Genomic DNA, 17,980 nt, shown 5'->3' with positions numbered 1-17,980 from the left:
GTAGAGCTTGTTTCAATCGGATCTCATCTTTTCGGGGAGTTTGCTTCAGTTCAAGATATAGGGAAAAACAATGTTTCCAACCATAAATCTCAAATTTGAAACGGGAAACGGCACTTCCATGTCCGGGATGAAGAAGAAGAAGAAAACAGAGCGAGCGACAGAGAGGGGAGGGAATTCCAATTCGATCGAGGGCTGGTTTTCTTACAGGTGGAATCCAAACTTGACCTAGCAAGCACGCTTGTTTTGAAATATTCAATATGGTTACGAGTAAGACTAATTCTTAAAAGTTTTTTTTTTTTTAAAGGGTTTTATTCAGATTTTGTTAATGTGTTTTTTAATAAAAATCCCATTCATCTTATATATTAATTGAGTCTTCTGTATGGATAGTTATGGAGGCATATACAAGTATATGACAATACCTATCTGTTAAAATAATTATTTTAATTTTTAAATTATATAATTAAAGAAAAAAAAGTAAAAACTTAAAAATTAATGTAGTTTGATTTATTAAGTTTTCCTTCTCTCATTTACCTTATTGTATTTTAGTCATCTAACTTCCACCTTGAACACGAAGATGTTAAAAGTATATGAATTATTGGATTGCGGCTCGTAAACATTCTAACGAATACTCTGAAAAAGGGTATTATAATAAAAATAAAAAAGGTTGATTCAATCAAAATAAAATAAAATAAAAGAGCATGTAGACTAGAAATCTCTGTTTTTTATTTTTAATATAAAAGAAGATGTTCGAATTCTAAATCTTTTAAAAGAGATAAATAAAGTCAATACTATTAATTAAATTATAACTCATCAACAACTTCCCCGTTGAGTTACCACTTTGTAGTGTGCACCTGGGAAATTTGAAGCAAATTAACATATTGATCCAACAAAACACGAGTGCACGTAGGGATTTGCATCAAATATCATGCAGAGGAAACTCAACTAATAGACGTACATGATTTATAATTTGTTTTTGTCTCCTCAAACACTCTTTATTTTCACTCCATAAGAAACAAAAGCCGAGCCAAACAAAGCTCGGGAGCATTCACAGTGGAGATTATTCAGCCTGCGGCGTGTTTCTCATATGATTTATTTTGTTATTTAAGCCGAAGACAATATTGCCCCGCGAGTTTCTTACATGTTTTGTGTGTGTGCGTGTGTGTGTTTTGGAAATTGGAATACATGGGATGGAGGAGACTGAACCATTCCCTGTCTGACAATTCGAAAGCATGGAGTGCGTGCGTGCTGGTCTCCAATTGCGAATGCTCATTTCTGTGAGCACCCAAGGTGATGGATAATATAGGAACGAAGAATATGATCCTGTGCTGGGCTGTTATCACTACTAGGCCCGTTGGACTAACATGAAGACCAACAATTCCGTGGGCGGCGCAGTACAGTGTGATTGCAGTCTCGCAGACGCGTCGGCATTGGAGGCTCAACCCTAAGCCTTCCCTTCCAGTCCCGATGTTCGGACTCGGGGTTGTTGACTTGTTGATGCTCCCAGCCGCGTACCACGTAATTGCTGGGTAGAGTACACCAATGCACAGGAGCTGAGTTCTATTATTATTGATCATTTCCTGGTCAATACTATAAAGACTGGGAGAATAAACAGGCAGGCAGCGGGGATGTGTATGGGACAAGGAAGTTCTGCCACGGCAACATAAGGGAATTAGTTTCCTTTATGACGGCCTTGCTTACGTCTCTCTACGCCTGAAAATGCTACTTCATCACCCCCAACAGACCATTACTAAGGGGAGGCATCTTAAAGGTTTGGGTATGATTAGGTCAAGATTTTATTAATTTTATGTTTTTAAAAATTTATAATTTTTAATTGAGTTATCAAAAGATTTTTAAAATTTAGGTGGAACTTTTTAATATAATACTTTAACTTGGGTTAAAATTTCAGAATTTTTGAAGAAATTATAAAATTTAATAAAAAATTATAATTTGACCAGTTTTATGTTATTAAGCATAATTTTCAATTTAATTATCATATTGAGTTGAATTTTATAAGAAATCTTAAAATATATTGAATATAATTTGGTTAAAATTTTAGAATGAACGGAGCTTGATAATGTTAACAAAAAAAAAAGACTATTAAATAAAAGCAAAACGACTCATTAAAGGTAAAATAATTATTTTTTATTAAAAAATAAAACAAATTAGCTTTTCCTTCCTTTTATATGTTGTTGGCTGGATAGAAGTAGAATAGAAAAGAAAAGAAAAGAAAAGGCGAGAGAGAAAGAGAAAAAAAAACAAAAAAACAAAAAAATTCAAGAAAAAAAAGAAAAGTGAGAGAATAAACTTATAAAAAACTAATTTAAAAAATAATCAAATGAAAAAAGAAAAAATTAATAGAAATGAAAAAAATTTAATTATTTTATATCGATTGAGAGGTTATTATAATATTGATTCAAATTCGATTATAGATGAATTATATTTCATAAAATATTAAAGGATATAATTTTAATAGTGAATTTATTTTTATTTTTATTTTATATATTTTTAAATTTATTTTTAATATTTTTAATAATATATTTAAATTAAAAATTTATTATTAACTTTAAAAATTGTTACATATAAATTAATAATTAATTTTTAAAAAATTATCTATTAATTTAATATCCCATTAGCGGAAAAATCACCCTTATTACCATACACGCGCCTTTTCACTTTATTAATAGCAAAGGCTCCGCAATTTCCCTTCGTGTTCTCTCCTTGACTACACACCCTGTATCTAGCTATCCTCCTCCTCCTCCTCCTCCTCAAATATTCTCCAGCACTGACGAATCAATACCCTTTCCCAGCATCTCACGTCTCTCTTCTAGAACAGCTGCAACTCGGCCTCGGAATCAAATAGAAGGAATAACAGATGGGTGGTTGTTTTTCTTCCTCTTTCTTGGGCGAAGATTCAGAGCAAGTTCTTCCTCAAACCGCCAAAGTTATTTCAATTCATGGTGATCTTCGCGAATACTATCTCCCTGCCTTTGTTTCTCAAGTTCTTCAGGCTGAAATTGCTTCCTCCTCCTCTTCTTCATCGTCATCATCTTGGTTTCTCTGCAACTCCGACCTTCTATTATACGATGAACACATTCCTGCCCTGGATTCAGAGGTCCCTCTCCATGCCGATCAGATCTATTTTGTGCTTCCTAAATCAAAGCTCCAACACAGGCTAACCTCTTCAGATATGGCAACTTTGGCTGTCAAAGCTAGCCTAGCCCTTCGAAACTCCTCTAACAAGGACCCCCGTCGCGGCAAGAAGGCGCGGATTTCTCCTGTCTTGTTAGTTAATCCTGATCATGAACACCAGGGACATAACGTTGTCAAAATCAGCTTTGATAGGAAGCCAAAGCCACAGGTCCAGCAGCGGCAGCCAGCTAATCCCATTGTGTTTTCAAGATCCGGTTCTGTTAGAAAATTTCAAAAATATACTTCCAGACGAGCAAAATTGGCTGTTCGTTCATTTAAGCTCAGATTAACCACCATTTACGAAGGGACCGTTCTTTAGTCAAAGATTCATTCATTTCTTTCTTTCTTAGCTTGATCACGGGAGGAATGCAATCCGATTTTGAAAGAAAACAAAAAACTCAGGATTTCGTTAGTTTTTTCCTCGCATATTATTTTTCCTTTCAATTTGTATCGTATAAATTTATACTCTCTATGTAAAAACAATATCACGCATAGCTTTTTTTCACACACTTACAGGTGCCTACATGGACTTTGATTGTTCGATAATTATCAATCTTACAGAGGTTTACTTTTCTTATACTGGGGTCACTCTAATTTATATAAATATATTATAATAGTGTGATGTACATTTTGGTTATATTTTTTTATTTTATTATGTTTTTAATCTTAAATTAAGATAAGAGCTTATAATTTTTTTAAAAATGTAGTGTGTGTATATATATATATTTTTTAAAATTTTGGTTTTTCAAATAATGTAATAGGTGGCACAATGCCAAAAGCAAATTCGTTAAAGAAGAAAAGATATTTATTTCAAGTTAGTTTGATTAATGGAAAAAAAGAGGTTTTGTCTGGAAAGGTTGGGAAAAATTTGAAGGTGTATCTTTTTGAAAAAAATTGAATTTTACTTTAAAATTATTTTCTTTATTTTTATATTGTTTTTATGTTAAAAATTAATTTTTTAAAACTAAAAAATTATTATTTTAATATATTTTTAAATAAAAAATATTTTTAAGAAACCACTCCCACTAGCCAAACTCCAAAACGACACCACCGTTAGCTGCCGTTTGAAACGCGGATACACACATTCCGAAAACGACAGCCACAAGTTAAGAACTTTTCTAGCTAATGTCCTTAATGTTTTTTTCTTCTTTTGCAAGATTTTCACACGGGAACCCCGCCCTGGGTTTTGAAAGTCAAACATATGTGCAGGAGAAGCAACGATATTTTTCATTGAACGCAGTTATTGTGCAACGATAATTGCTATCTAGCTGCCCCTGCAGTACTGTCTAGACCACCTACATTAATCCGCATGCGGAACCTTGGTTTTTTGTGACTCATTCATTTATATTATAATCACAATATCATGCTGTTTTGTCCAGCTATGGCCTTCATTTTAACACCAAATTAAACTCCCTTCGTAGACCATTGAAGATATAGCTAGTTCTTGAAACATCAAGAAGAGGAATCCTTTTGGGTTCTTGAAGTTACTCAATTTGAAGAGGAGCTAGCTTTTTCATCAGAAGCCATGGAAGAAAGAAGAATGATTTGTTTGATCAATATTACACTGCTTTTTTAGATCTTCCAGCACTCACCATCATCCTCAGTTGGTACGTGTGTTTATTGTCTGAATGGCCTTTTGGTCAATCTAGTCTTTTCAGACCGTGGAGAGCAAAGGCTCTCTTCTTACTCCTGCTCACAGATCTCTTCCAGTAGTTTTTCATGCACTGTTGAGGCAGGCAGTGTTTGTCGCATTTCATTCCTTTATAGAAAATGAAAAGCAAAAAAATGATCAAGTTTCATGGTTTAGAATATTACTTGGGAGCCCAAAAATTCTAGTAAAGTTCAGAAAGGATACGAACTTAATTTCTTGCTCAAGATGAACGTCTGTAGCGATGTTGAGATCAAGAGGAAAAGTGGGTTCTGGAGAGCTCTTTAGGAATAAAAAAAAAAACTTGGTGGATACCTGAAACCTGGTAGATTCGGGTTGGGCTCAGGTAAAGAAATTAGATTCAAGTTTTTACATGAACATTGCATTAAAAACCAACCCGTATAATTCCGGACTGCAGCTTCTATGATATACTTGCTAGAAATGCATTACAATATTTAAGCTGGGTTTATTGGCAATGCATTAAGACTACTGCTTAAGATGAAAAGAATTAACTTTAAAATTTCACTTCTTTCTTGTAGTGTCTGATTCTCCTACGCTCATTCATTTGGGAATAAAAAAGAAAAGAAAAGAAAATTAAACTCACTACTACTGTGATCATAGACTGCAGGAGCTGGAGTAATTAATTCTGCTGAGAATCATGGTGTGGTTTATCTTTTAAATTCAATGTCCCTCTAGTTCACGGATTGAGCGCATGCATTAATTAATGCAAGTTGAATGTTGCTAGGGCATCCATTATCCCAAACCCGTGCTGCTCGCTCTGACCTCTCCCGCCGGCATTCACAAATATTAATTACGACTACAAGTACAGCTTGTTCCGATGTCAACCTTGTTTTAATACGTGTCACCAAGAAAACAGTTAATCACGTCGCTGAAGTCTGAAAACAGGAGTACTTAAATGTTATTCAAGAGAGCATGCCCCATAAATCATGCAGCTTGCCGCAATTAGTTTACGGTCGTAATCAATTGATGGAGGTCAACAATCCCCTGCCATACACGATAAATGGAAAGCAAAACGTCACCCATGCTTTTTTTTTTCTTTTTTTTTTGCATGTTCAACGCTCTTATTATATAGTTTCATAGTAACATAATTTTTTTTTAAATTTATTGACTGTTCAAGTTCGATTATATACACACGTACACTCATACAAGGATCGATGGATATGTATACACGTCGTCGTGATGAAAATCATATTTCTGTTCATACTCAAAAGGATCATTCATGCATGTAATTGGGATCAAATTTGTGCCCTCCAAACCTCATTTAGGGACCGCAACACTAATAGTAAACAAACTCCAGCTTGATGATTCATTCAGACGATAAACAATACGAGGACCCAGAACCCTTCAAACATGCATGGAGATTTGATGCATTTCTCTTGATCTCCGGCCACTACTCATTTCCTTGATAATGTTCAGTGCCATGATTAAATTCAATTGATTAATTCTTGAGGGGCAAGGAACTATTTTATCATCTCCTTTTCTTACTACTTGTTATAAACCGTTACGCTTCCCAAAAATTAACTCCTTTCTATTAAACTTTGTCAGTATACCTAATTTAATACTCAAATATTAACCTGTCAATTAATGCAGTCAAAAACTCATATCCACCTTGTCCGTTATAAGTCATGATTGTAATCAATTGTTAAGCTAAATAACTTATTAATTACTTTATATGACATCCTCAATTATTTTCTTTTGAATAATGTAACATACACTCTATTTAACTTTTAGCAAACTTTATTGGGATCGTATCAAATTCTTTATTTATTTTACTATTTAATATAAATAACAGTTTTAATCTCACTATTTGCAACCCATTATAAATCATGCATATCCTTTGATTTTTTAAGATTGACTCAATACCGTCCTAAATAAACAAATATAGTAATGTCATTAGTCTATTTTCAAGAATTAGTTCTAATATCGAGTAATTAGTTTCACTGTTCAGGTAACTAGTTCTCATAAATTAATATTAATATAAAAACATATCACATTCAAAGGCCTTATAGCAACTTAACTTAATAAATTTGTTAAACAAAATTATTAAGGTGTCAAGCACCTATCCCATGATAATGTCCAACAACTTCTAATGAATAATAATAATAATAATAATTAGCCACTAGTTTAAATTCAACCATGACGTATCCATGTATTGCATTTTTATGCCCAAATCCTAACATTTACACATTTATAATTTCTCATGCTATCTTCTCTATTTGATATTCCTTTCTGATTTATTGCAAGTATCTTATATACATACATGCATATCTATGTACTTCATAATCACATAATATTTTACTTCTTTCCTCATTTGTTGCATCATTATCAATACTAATTATGTGTATTTTTCTCAAGTACATTTAAATTCATCTATTTATGTTTATTTTTTCCAATGACATGCATGTACACTAAATAAATACATCACTAAAATAATATCAACCACACTCAAAATTCTTCCATTGTGAAAGGTGTTTCCCTTACACTTTTTTATTATGGCCAAAATCCATGTCTCCTATTTATCAAGTGCCCTTCTTCCTATTCTTCTCAAGTTTAACATGTTCCTAGACTTTATAACATCCTTTAACTTCTATCATTCAATTTTCACAACAAGCAATATTTACTTACATTGAATAAATCCATTCAAGATTATAGCCTTATAAATACACAATCTCATTCCATGTCACCATAACTTTACTAAAAAGGTATTCATCTTAAGCATGTATATATAAGATACACAAATGAAGAACCTCCCCGTAACTTTTCCATTTGGCCGAAATATAGGCCTTGTGTTCATTAACACTCTTCTTCCATTCTTTCCTTAACTTTACATGTTATCAAGTCCATACAATATGTTACAATTTATTTTACACAAATTACAGTCATACCTAAGCTTCACCAATTATTTGTTCAACAATATATTTTTTATGCTTATTCACGGAATAATTATCCCCTCCAAACAAGAAATTACACCCAATTTCAAGAAAAAAATTAAAAATGACAAATCCTGATTGATTTGCTCTAACCAAACATGAATATACTTTAGTGTTTTGATCATAAATAGAGTTATTGGGCTTAGTTTATCTTGTTGGAAAATTAAGATATAAAACTACAATTTTTATACAGAACAAAACACACAACTATACCATTTATAAGCTTAAAATAACAAATCATAGTAACATTTAAAATCTATCCAGGAGTTATGTCAGTTTTGATCTTTATTTAATATTTAGCTTATATCTATAAATTTTACAAAAAAACCTATCCAAAATGCCATTATTCTCAAGTTCTAATTTTTGTTAGAAGATAAGTGATAAATTTGTTTGAAATTTTAGCTTCATAGAGAACATAAATTGGACAAGTAACTAGATATTTTCCTTAATCCTAAAATGATTTTACACATATGTACACATTTAATTTATCTTAATAACATATAATTTTATAAATTTCAGTCGTAATATAACTCTTCCATGGACAACCACAACTCGATTAAATTTTTCAAGAGTTTTTTTTCAAGGCTTTTTTTTTGTTTAATCTTTGTTCATGTCTTTACAACCCAAATTTGTATGAGTTCATTCAATTTGGAATTTCCATTCAAAATCACATGAACTCTAGAAAATCACAAATTAAAGATTTTCTTTCCCTAAGCATTAAAACACAATTGAACAAGAAATTAGGTTACTAGAACACTTTAACTAATGATTTGAGAAGAATTCCTTACAAGCTTCCTCCTTATTCTATAACCATGTTTCTCTCTCTAATCATACCCTTTCTCTCTTTTATTTTTCTTAACCCATAAATTCTTGGTGTTAATCTCTTATAAGAAACCCTCATTTCTTTTTTTCTAAGTTAAAGCTCCATTAACACTTTAAGGAAAGAAGAAGAATAAAGAAGATGAAAAGTTTTGATTTTTCTCTTCTCCTATGTTGATGGACCTATTAGTGTATAGGAGAGAAACATGGAGGGGCTATTTATTTTGACCATTTACCCTTCATTTAATCCTTTATATTTTTGTTATTTGTTAAATCCCATTAACAATTTCACCAATATTATAAATTTTAAACTCAAAATTCGTAAATCTCTTTTCAACTTTACAATACCTTTAGATTTATTTATGAAAGTAATCCTCTCCATTGCTCATCTTATTTATTATTATTTTTATCATTTATTCATTTCTTTTCGTTTCAAGTTTTCATTACTCGATAGAGTCTTATTACTTTCGGTCCCATATTTGCAAAAAGAGTTTATAATTGATATTTTCTTCAGATTAAACTATACATGAAGGTATTATTTTAAGTTCTATTGCATAAATGAGCAAAGGAAAATATTAATGGAGGATCTAATGAGTTTGTAATTCAATTTGAATCTATGTTGTAATGTAATTTTGATAATGCAATGCTAATGTTTTTATAGATAACTGTGTGGATTGAAAAAATATCAAACTTTGCTATTTTTGTATGATTTTTTGTATGTTTTTAATATTAACATATCAAGATCATCCAAAAATATTTAAGATTTGATATTTTAACAACCTAAACATATCTTAAAAAAACTTTTAAACACATTGTAAATGCAAATATCAAACCATATATCCTTGGTTGTTGTTGAAAGGCTACTGCATGGTTGGAGAAAAAAAGAAAAGAATAGAAATCATGTGAATAATATCGCATCTATTAAGGTCCTGTTTGTCATTGCAGTGTAATCATGCTTTTGAAAATTTTCAAAAACATTTTAGCTCCAAATTAATTTTTATATGTTTTTGGATCTTATTGATATACTAATATTAAAAATAAATATTATTTTAATATATTTTTAAATAAAAAATAATTTATAAAATAATGTATAACAAACTCCAAGACATGCGCTAAACAGATGAAATCCAATAACAGGTTGAAATATTTAAAATAATTGAAAGCGAGACGTGGAGGAGATGATGGGGACACTGGAAGCAAATGTGAAGTTTGGGGATCCAGATTAGTTAAGTGGGAATATCTGGCCTTAAAATTTGTAAATCTCTTTTCCACTTTTACAATACCTTTAGATTTATTTAGATTTATTTACGGAAGTAATCCTCTCCATTACTCGTTTTATTTATTATTATTATTTTTATCATTTATTCATTTCTCTTCATTCCAAGTTTTCATTACTCGATAGAGTCTTATTATTTTCAATTCTATGTTTACAAAGGAGTTTATAATTGATATTTTCTTCAGATTAAACTATACATGAAGGTATTATTTTGAGTTCTAATAGATAAGTGTGCAAAGAAAAATATTAATGAAGGACCTAATGAGCTTGTAATTGAATTTGCATCCATGTTGTAATGTAATTTTGATAATGCGATGCTAATATTTTTATAGATAAATGTGTGGATTGAAAAAAATATTAAACTTTGTTGTTTTTGTATGATTTTTTTGGTATGTTTTCAATATTAACATATTAAGATCATCTAAAAATGTTTAAGATTTGATATTTCAACAATCCAAAAAAACTTTTAAACACATTATAAATGCAAATATCAAACTATATATCCCTAGTTGTTGAAAGGTTACTACATGGTTGGAGAAAAAAAGAAAAGAATAGAAATCATGTGAATAATATCGCATCTATTAAGGTCCTGTTTGTCATTGCAGTGTAATCATGCTTTTGAAAATTTTCAAAAACATTTTAGCTCCAAATTAATTTTTATATGTTTTTGGATCATTTTGATATACTAATATTAAAAATAAATATTATTTTAATATATTTTTAAATAAAAAATAATTTATAAAATAATATATAACATGCTCTAAGACATGCGCCAACTAGATAAAATCCAATAACAGGTTGAAATATTTAAAATCATGGAAGCGATACGTGGAGGAGATGATGGGGACACTGGAAGCAAATGTAAAGTTTGGGGATGCAGGTTAGTTAAGTGGGAAGATTTGGCCTTAAAATTCATAAATCTCTTTTCAACTTTTACAAGACCTTTTAGATTTATTTATGGAAGTAATCCTCACCATTACTCGTCTTATTTATTACTATTTATTTATTTATCTTCATTTAAAGTTTTTATTATTCGATAGAGTCTTATTACTTTCAATCCTATGTAACAAATAAGTTCATAATTGATATTTTTTTTTATTTTAAACTATACATGAAGGCAGGGGCGAAGTAAGAAAAAATAAATTAAGAGGGGTCAAATTAAAAAAAATTATTTTGGAGTAAGAAAAAATAAATTAAGAGGGGTTAAATTAAAAAAAATTATTTTAAAATAATTAAAATTTCAATTATTTTATATAAGGAAGGGGCTAGGAAAAATTTCCTTGAAGGGGCCTAGGCCCCTGCTTACCCCCCCTCGCTCTGCCATTGCATAAAGATATTATTTTGAGTTCTAATATATAAGTGAGCAAAGGAAAATATTAATAGAGAATCTAATAAGTTTGCAATTCAATTTGCATCTACGTTGTAATGTAAATTTGATAATGCGATGCTAATATTTTTATAGATAAATGTGTGGATTGAAAAAAATATCAAACTTTGCTATTTTGGTATGATTTTTTTTTATGTTTTCAATATTAATATACCAAGATCATCCAAAAATATTTAAGAATGAATATTTCAACAATCCAAACATATCTTAAAAAGGCTTTTATATACATTGTAAATGCAAATATCAAACCATATATCCTTGGTTGTTGTTGAAAGGTTACTGTATGGTTGGAGAAAAAAAGAAAAGAAAAGAAAAGAAATTTTATAAATAACATTTATCTATTAATGTGGTGTTTATCATTGTGATCCAATAATACTTTTCAAAATATTTAAAAAATATTTTAGCTTCAAACTAATTTTTATATATTTTTAAATAAAAAATTTAAAAATATTTTAGCTTCAAAGTAATTTTTATATATTTTTAAATCATTTTATATACTAATATTAAAAATAAATATTATTTTAATATATTTTTAAATAAAAAATAATAATATATAATATACTTCAAAACATGCGCTAGATCAAATTCAATACCGGCTTGAAATATTCAAAATCATGGAAGCGGAGGAGATGATGGGACATTGGAAGCAAAAGTGAAGTTTGGGGATCCAGATTAGTTAAGTGGGAAGATCTGGCCTCAAAGTACAGGCTGAGCGTTGAATATTTGTTTCGGCCTGTTAGTGGCTCAAGCCCAAAGGCTATGCTTGAGGAGGCTAAGCCCAAAGTTGGTTTTCTTAGAGGCGGCGACAAGGAAGCTCCTGCCCGCTACAGGCTACAGCACAAGGGCTGCGTCAAAATGCAGAAGGCACCAAGGAGAAATATCTGGAGTTGATGCAAAAGTCAAATGGATGCGTAAATTCTCAATCAATATTCACTTTCGAGCGAAACAGGATGCAACTATTTGCCCCTACAAGTTTGCCACTAACCCTTCCTAGTTACGTGGTATGTTGAGATAGAAACCTCCACTTTAACAGCAAAAACTATACTTGTCCCCCTCCCCCATGTAAAAGCTTGTTTGTACCCAACTCCATCGACATTTGTCACTCTCATGACAAGCGTTTTTGCCCTCCTTTTTTAATGTATAGTCAGCTAATATTTAACAGCCTGGGCGCCATAAGTCTTAAGATTCGTCGTATCCACGTTCCATCACGACAAAAAGAAACCTGTATAATGTAACTAATATCATGGATCAGTCATCCATAATTTAAATTAAATTCAAATAAAATGTGCGATATAAAGCAAAGAGAGATTCCATTCTCCACTAATTATAGGTGCGAGCACTAGATCTTGCTCCTAAACCCGTCCCGATTATTTATATGAATATTATACATGCATGCTATGTTACAATCAAAGAAAGAAAGAAAGAAAGAAAGAAAGAAAGAAAGAAAAGAAAGTCATTAAAAAATCTATTATATTCCGTGGTGGAAATGGAATGTAAAGGCATCCATTCGAACAATATATTAATCACAGATAAGTTAGAGTTATCACATTAATAGTTATCGTATTAATATGCCCGGTAAACCTGTATGTATGTAGACTAAGACGAGATACAATGATGATGAGGGAGAGCCAGCTAATTCTGCCATGAATGTGAAATGAAGTCATGCGTTCGATGGATCGAAGCGGGCACATTTGAATGGGGGCAATGACATGATTGCAACCCATTATCAAAAGATCAAAAGTCAGGGTTTGCTTTTCATAAAGGAAAGAGGAATATATAATTATGTGGGGGAGATCCTGTCATTTTGTTTTGTTCCTGCAATGAGTCGACATAAAAAGTGCAGATGCTCTTTCCCGGCGCAGTTGGTTCGATGCATAGCTGAGAAAATTGTGTTTTTCTTCTTCCATAATAGCAGCATTATATCGAACGTTTATAGTTAATTGTTTCTTTCAGATTAGTAGCTTTATATTTTGATGTCTTGATGAAAACTGATGGCATGTTTCTTTCAAAAATCACACACGCACAAAAAAAAGAAGCATGCTTTTGTTGTTGCTGTATCTGCGTGTGCTCGCTACCCTTTTCCAAGGTGGAGAGGAAAGTATATAGTGGTGGGGAAGCCTTGAATTATTGAATAATTAAGCTAAAAAGGTACCGAAGCGTGCAAAAACCTAAGTTCTGTTTTAAAGGTCCCTCTGGGGGCCAAAATTAATGTTCTGGACATGATTGCAATGGCTTCGTTTTTCTCCTCTAATTCCTGGGGACTCAACTACCTTTACCACATGTTCAAAAAGTAACCTACCTTTGCCACCCTTAGAATTTCCAGTGGCATCAAAACATTGTTTAGTTTGAATAATTACATGGCATGCACCTTATTCTTCTAAACAATCAACCCAAATAAAAAATAAATATAATTATGTAATCAGTAGCGCTAAAAGTTTAAAACAAATAGTTTGTTTTTCAAACTTTAGTAAATTCAAACCATTATATGTTAGTTTTAAAATCTATAAAATTAATTAAAATACGCTTGATAGGTTCATTCACCTATATATATATATAAATATCACAAACACTCTGAAGAATTTAAAAAATTAATTTTAATTAGAATCATGATTATGTTTGCTTATGAGTAGTATTTCTTTGTGTTAGTAGATCTAATAAAACTTGTTAAACACGTTAAAAAATAAACTTTGTACGATCTTCTTTTATTTGTATTGCTATGCTCTTAAAATAGTACCATAGTTATTATTATTTTTTTAAACTAAAAGAAGCATTTGATTAATTAAGTTTCATTATAATATTCTAAAAGCAGCACACAATTCTTGTAACTTGGGCACTTGCCTTTTTTAAGATATTGCGTTCGAAATTTGAAATTTTTACTGAAAAGTAAAAACAAACAAGAAGCTGTAAATTATAACAATAAATAATTTAAAACCATAGCTAGGGGTTTAGGATTTAATTTAGAGTTAAGAGTGGTTGAAACTATTTTTTTTATCCCTATTATAGTTTTTAAAGTGTTTGATTAATTAATACACATCAAAGTTTTATATGTATCCCGCTAGAAGCTTTTTCTTAAAATTTCAGTTACAAAAGAAATATAATTTATATTTTTTTAAATATATATATTTTTAAATTGTAACTATAAATGCTATTATAATACTAAAAACACTCTTTTTAAATTTTTTTATATTTTTAGATTATTTTGATGTGATTATATCAAAAATATATTTTAAAAAATAAATAAAAATATTATTTTAATATATTTTTAAATAAAAAATACATTAAAAACAATATTTAATCCACAAGAAAACGGTGCCTTGGCTCCCTTTTTTGCAGTCAAGAGGGGCATAACTTTTAAGTTAAAGAGGGAAAGATGAGTCGTAAAGCACAATCGCTAAGGAATGTGTGAATGTAAGAAAAAGAAACTTTTTATTCCAAGGTGGATTACTAAATTTCTCTCTAACGAAGATATTATTTTACGAGAAGGGAACCTTTGCTGTCCTGCCGGGTGAATGGTTGGATCATAATTGGGAAAGACATCAGAGTAACGTCGAGAAAGAGCTCAGGAAAAGGGAGAAAATGCACAGCGAATCCCACAATAATTGCTTTGTTAAGTAGCAGTTTAGGGGTGGATGGGAGGCAATTATTGTGAACTTGATTGATTCATGCATTAGGGTCTCTCTCTCTCTCTCTCTCTTTCTCTCTCTATTATGGACAGTGAATTATTCATAATATCGTGAAATCCTGGTGTGAAATTTAGCAATCATAGAAGTAAAGAGACTGGTGCCGTGCCGTGCCGGGCCGGGGAGGGGAACATCAGGTCAGGTCGATATCTTTGAGCAGGAAATGGTTGGGACAGGGCAAGACTGGTCGGGTCTAATCATTGCCTCGTGCATGCCATCTCGATAATATATTACATTCTTAAAGTATTTGCATGGAAATTAAAAAATAAAAGTATTTTGGTGGTGGAAAAAACAAAAGCAAAAGCCAAATACCCTTAGTAGCAGTATATTGTTTTAAACTTGCCTTGATCTAGAAGATTTATAATAAAGAATCCAATAAGCATAAATTGAATTCTTGGTAATTTACGATTTGAAATCTAATTCAAAAGGGGTTTTAAGTAATAAAAACACGTAGATAATTTTTAGTAATTCAAGGCTCACTCAAATTTAGCTCAAAAAGTCCAATCTCTTAGAGCAAAACGCAAATGTAACTAAAATGATTGATACTGATCCCTCCGATAATCTACAAATTAACCTTGCAATAACCCTCCCTTTTCTGGTCTTACAATCATGTTTCTTTTTTAATCTTTGTTTCACAATCCAAGAAGTCATATCACGCGCACCACCCTCGCAAGTGCTTCCAAGAGCAGACCCCACATTCCCTCGTGGGCAGAATTATTGCCCCCGATTCCAGGGCCCACCCACCACCCACACCACCCTTTTTGCCCCCCGTCTCTCTCTCATCGACGCCTTTGCTTCCCCTGCTTCTGCTTATTTATTGGCTCGACGACTCCCTCCCCCCTTCATAACCATAATCCATCCCTTCTCTTTAGCTGCTACCACTGCCTCTTTCCTCGTCTACTTTGAGCTTTCCAGTTCACTAGTACTAACAATAATATTCTCTCGCAGCACCCACAGGTATCATCCTACCTACAGTAAAATACATTTACGAATCATATATAATTATATTCTTTCTTGAATTAATCCCTCCAGCTCAAATATATATCTGCGGAGTAGGAGTACTATATTCTCCCTTTCTAGCTAGCTTGCTAATGCTTATATAATTACCTTGACCATATAGATATATAGATTCCTATGATCGATTTATACAGCAATACATAGAAGATGAGGATGATGATAGATTTGGGCAACCAAAGAGGTATGGTCCCTATAATGGACACCCCGACCTCCGTAGATTGTGGTAGGGAAGTGAGGTTCCGCAGGTCCTTCAGGTCTCTTGTGGAATGTATGGTCCCTGCCTGTTGTGGCTTTCAAGCATCCGCAGATTCCCTTGCCAGTGATACCGACGAACGATACACATCATCGTCACCTTCCATCACCACCACCACCGTAACAGGCACCTTTTTCGGTTACAGGAAAGGTCGCGTGAGTTTTTGCCTCCAAGACGACACGCGTAGCTCTCCTCTCTTACTGCTAGAATTCGCAGTCCCCACAGCCTACCTTGCAAAGGAGATGCAGCACGGCTTGCTCCGCATAGCACTGGAGTGCTGCCACCCAAGGCAAAATGATTCCCAAAAGGAGCGCTGCTCTCTCTTTGAAGTGCCAGTTTGGTCCATGTACTGCAATGGAAGGAAGGTTGGTTTTGCTATTCGAAGGAAGATGAGTGTGAGCGATGTGGCTGTACTCAAACTCATGCAGTCTGTCTCAGTAGGTGCTGGTGTTTTGCCATTGGCAGCCGGGGAGGCAGGGGACCTCCTCATGTACTTGAGAGCCAGTTTCGACCGAGTTGTTGGCTCTGCTGATTCCGAGTCCTTTCACATGATTAATCCTGTTGGCAGTTCTGGACAAGAACTCTCTATATTTCTCCTGCGATCATGACAATAGATTCTATATATCCAGTATCAATTAGTTTCTACCATGCATATTGGATTCTACTCTGCATATAGTGCATACAAATTATTATTATTATTATTATTATTTAGGATTTGTGTTTCTGTAAATTATGATGATCAATTGCCTTGATGTAGTCCTTACTCGATTGGTAGCTAGCTAGCTCTAGTTAATTAGTTTATGCTGGAGGGAGTATCAACTGCACTGTACTGTGAAATGTATAAACCTCTCGTTGATTAAATCCCATCCAGTTAGTGCACTAGCCGGTACCCTTTACAGCAACATTCCAAATCCACTACATTTCGTTTCTATGATCTATAAATAGTGTTGGGAAACTAGAAATAACGGGACATTAATTTACCCGGATCAATTCAGCAGAATATAATTTATAAGTTTCAATTCTTTTTCTTTTTGTGCAGTAAAACAGAATCAAACAATGATAAAAATAATGCAAATAATCACAAAATCAATACTAAGATTTTTTAACATGGAAAATCCGATGCGACAAAAACCACGAGACTGTAGTCCACCTAAAAACTTCCACTATCAACAAATAATAGGTTCACAATCATTCTTCCTCAGATTCAACTAAGGGATACAACATATATATCATCAAGAACAACTTATTCTTGGATTACAACAAGATTAAAGGAGAATTATTTGAGAAAAACTCACAATAGTGACAGTCTCGTTTTCTGTCAAAACGGTCAGCTTCCACACCACCAATCTTCGATCCAACCGTCCAGAATGAAGATCAATGTGTCTAAAAGCTGCTTTCAAAATCTCAGCCCGATCCAACGGTGAACGAGATGGAAATCGAAAGAAAGAGCACAGACTACTCTGCTGCCTCTTGTTCTCTTTCTCTTTTTTTTTCTTCTCCTATCTTCTATTTTCAATTCTGTCGCTACAGTACCAGAACCACTTAATTTTAAAGAGGGTGAGCTGCCTCTCTTCTCAATAAATATGGTGGTCCCACCATTACATAGTGCGGGATCACACACAACAAATCTCCCCCTCACGCACCATGTGAGGAATTCGCCATACTGGCGATCAATATATAAGCTTCAATTTAGGAGGCTCTAACAAGCCTGCTTCCCTTTTCCAGAACTTTAACTTCTCTCTCGGTAGAGGTTTGGTCAT

At 32.5% G+C, this 17,980-nt stretch overlaps 2 protein-coding genes across 2 annotated transcripts; both read left to right on the top strand.

Annotated features, from left to right (window-relative positions):
- The first annotated feature begins 2,655 nt into the window (after window positions 1-2,655).
- Window positions 2,656-3,766, top strand: LOC105137174 (uncharacterized). The gene has a single exon (XM_011042815.1). It carries the CDS (start codon window positions 2,873-2,875, stop codon window positions 3,506-3,508), a length of 636 nt encoding a protein of 211 aa, XP_011041117.1. The 5' UTR covers window positions 2,656-2,872; the 3' UTR covers window positions 3,509-3,766.
- A 12,006-nt stretch (window positions 3,767-15,772) lies between these two features.
- Window positions 15,773-17,102, top strand: LOC105137173 (protein MIZU-KUSSEI 1). The gene has a single exon (XM_011042814.1). The coding sequence runs from the start codon at window positions 16,115-16,117 to the stop codon at window positions 16,826-16,828; it is 714 nt and encodes a 237-aa protein (XP_011041116.1). The 5' UTR covers window positions 15,773-16,114; the 3' UTR covers window positions 16,829-17,102.
- Window positions 17,103-17,980: the final 878 nt, after the last annotated feature.

Source organism: Populus euphratica, unplaced genomic scaffold, assembly GCF_000495115.2.
Source record: "Populus euphratica unplaced genomic scaffold, PopEup_1.0 scaffold65.1, whole genome shotgun sequence".
Taxonomy (NCBI): domain Eukaryota; kingdom Viridiplantae; phylum Streptophyta; class Magnoliopsida; order Malpighiales; family Salicaceae; genus Populus; species Populus euphratica.
Note: the sequence above shows the minus strand (reverse complement) of the source record. Positions and strands in the feature narration are given on the sequence as shown.

Excerpts from the sequence above, each read along its gene's own strand:
- LOC105137173 (XM_011042814.1), top strand. The coding sequence starts at position 16,115 with ATGAGGATGATGATAGATTTGGGCAACCAAAGAGGTATGGTCCCTATA.
- LOC105137174 (XM_011042815.1), top strand. The coding sequence starts at position 2,873 with ATGGGTGGTTGTTTTTCTTCCTCTTTCTTGGGCGAAGATTCAGAGCAA.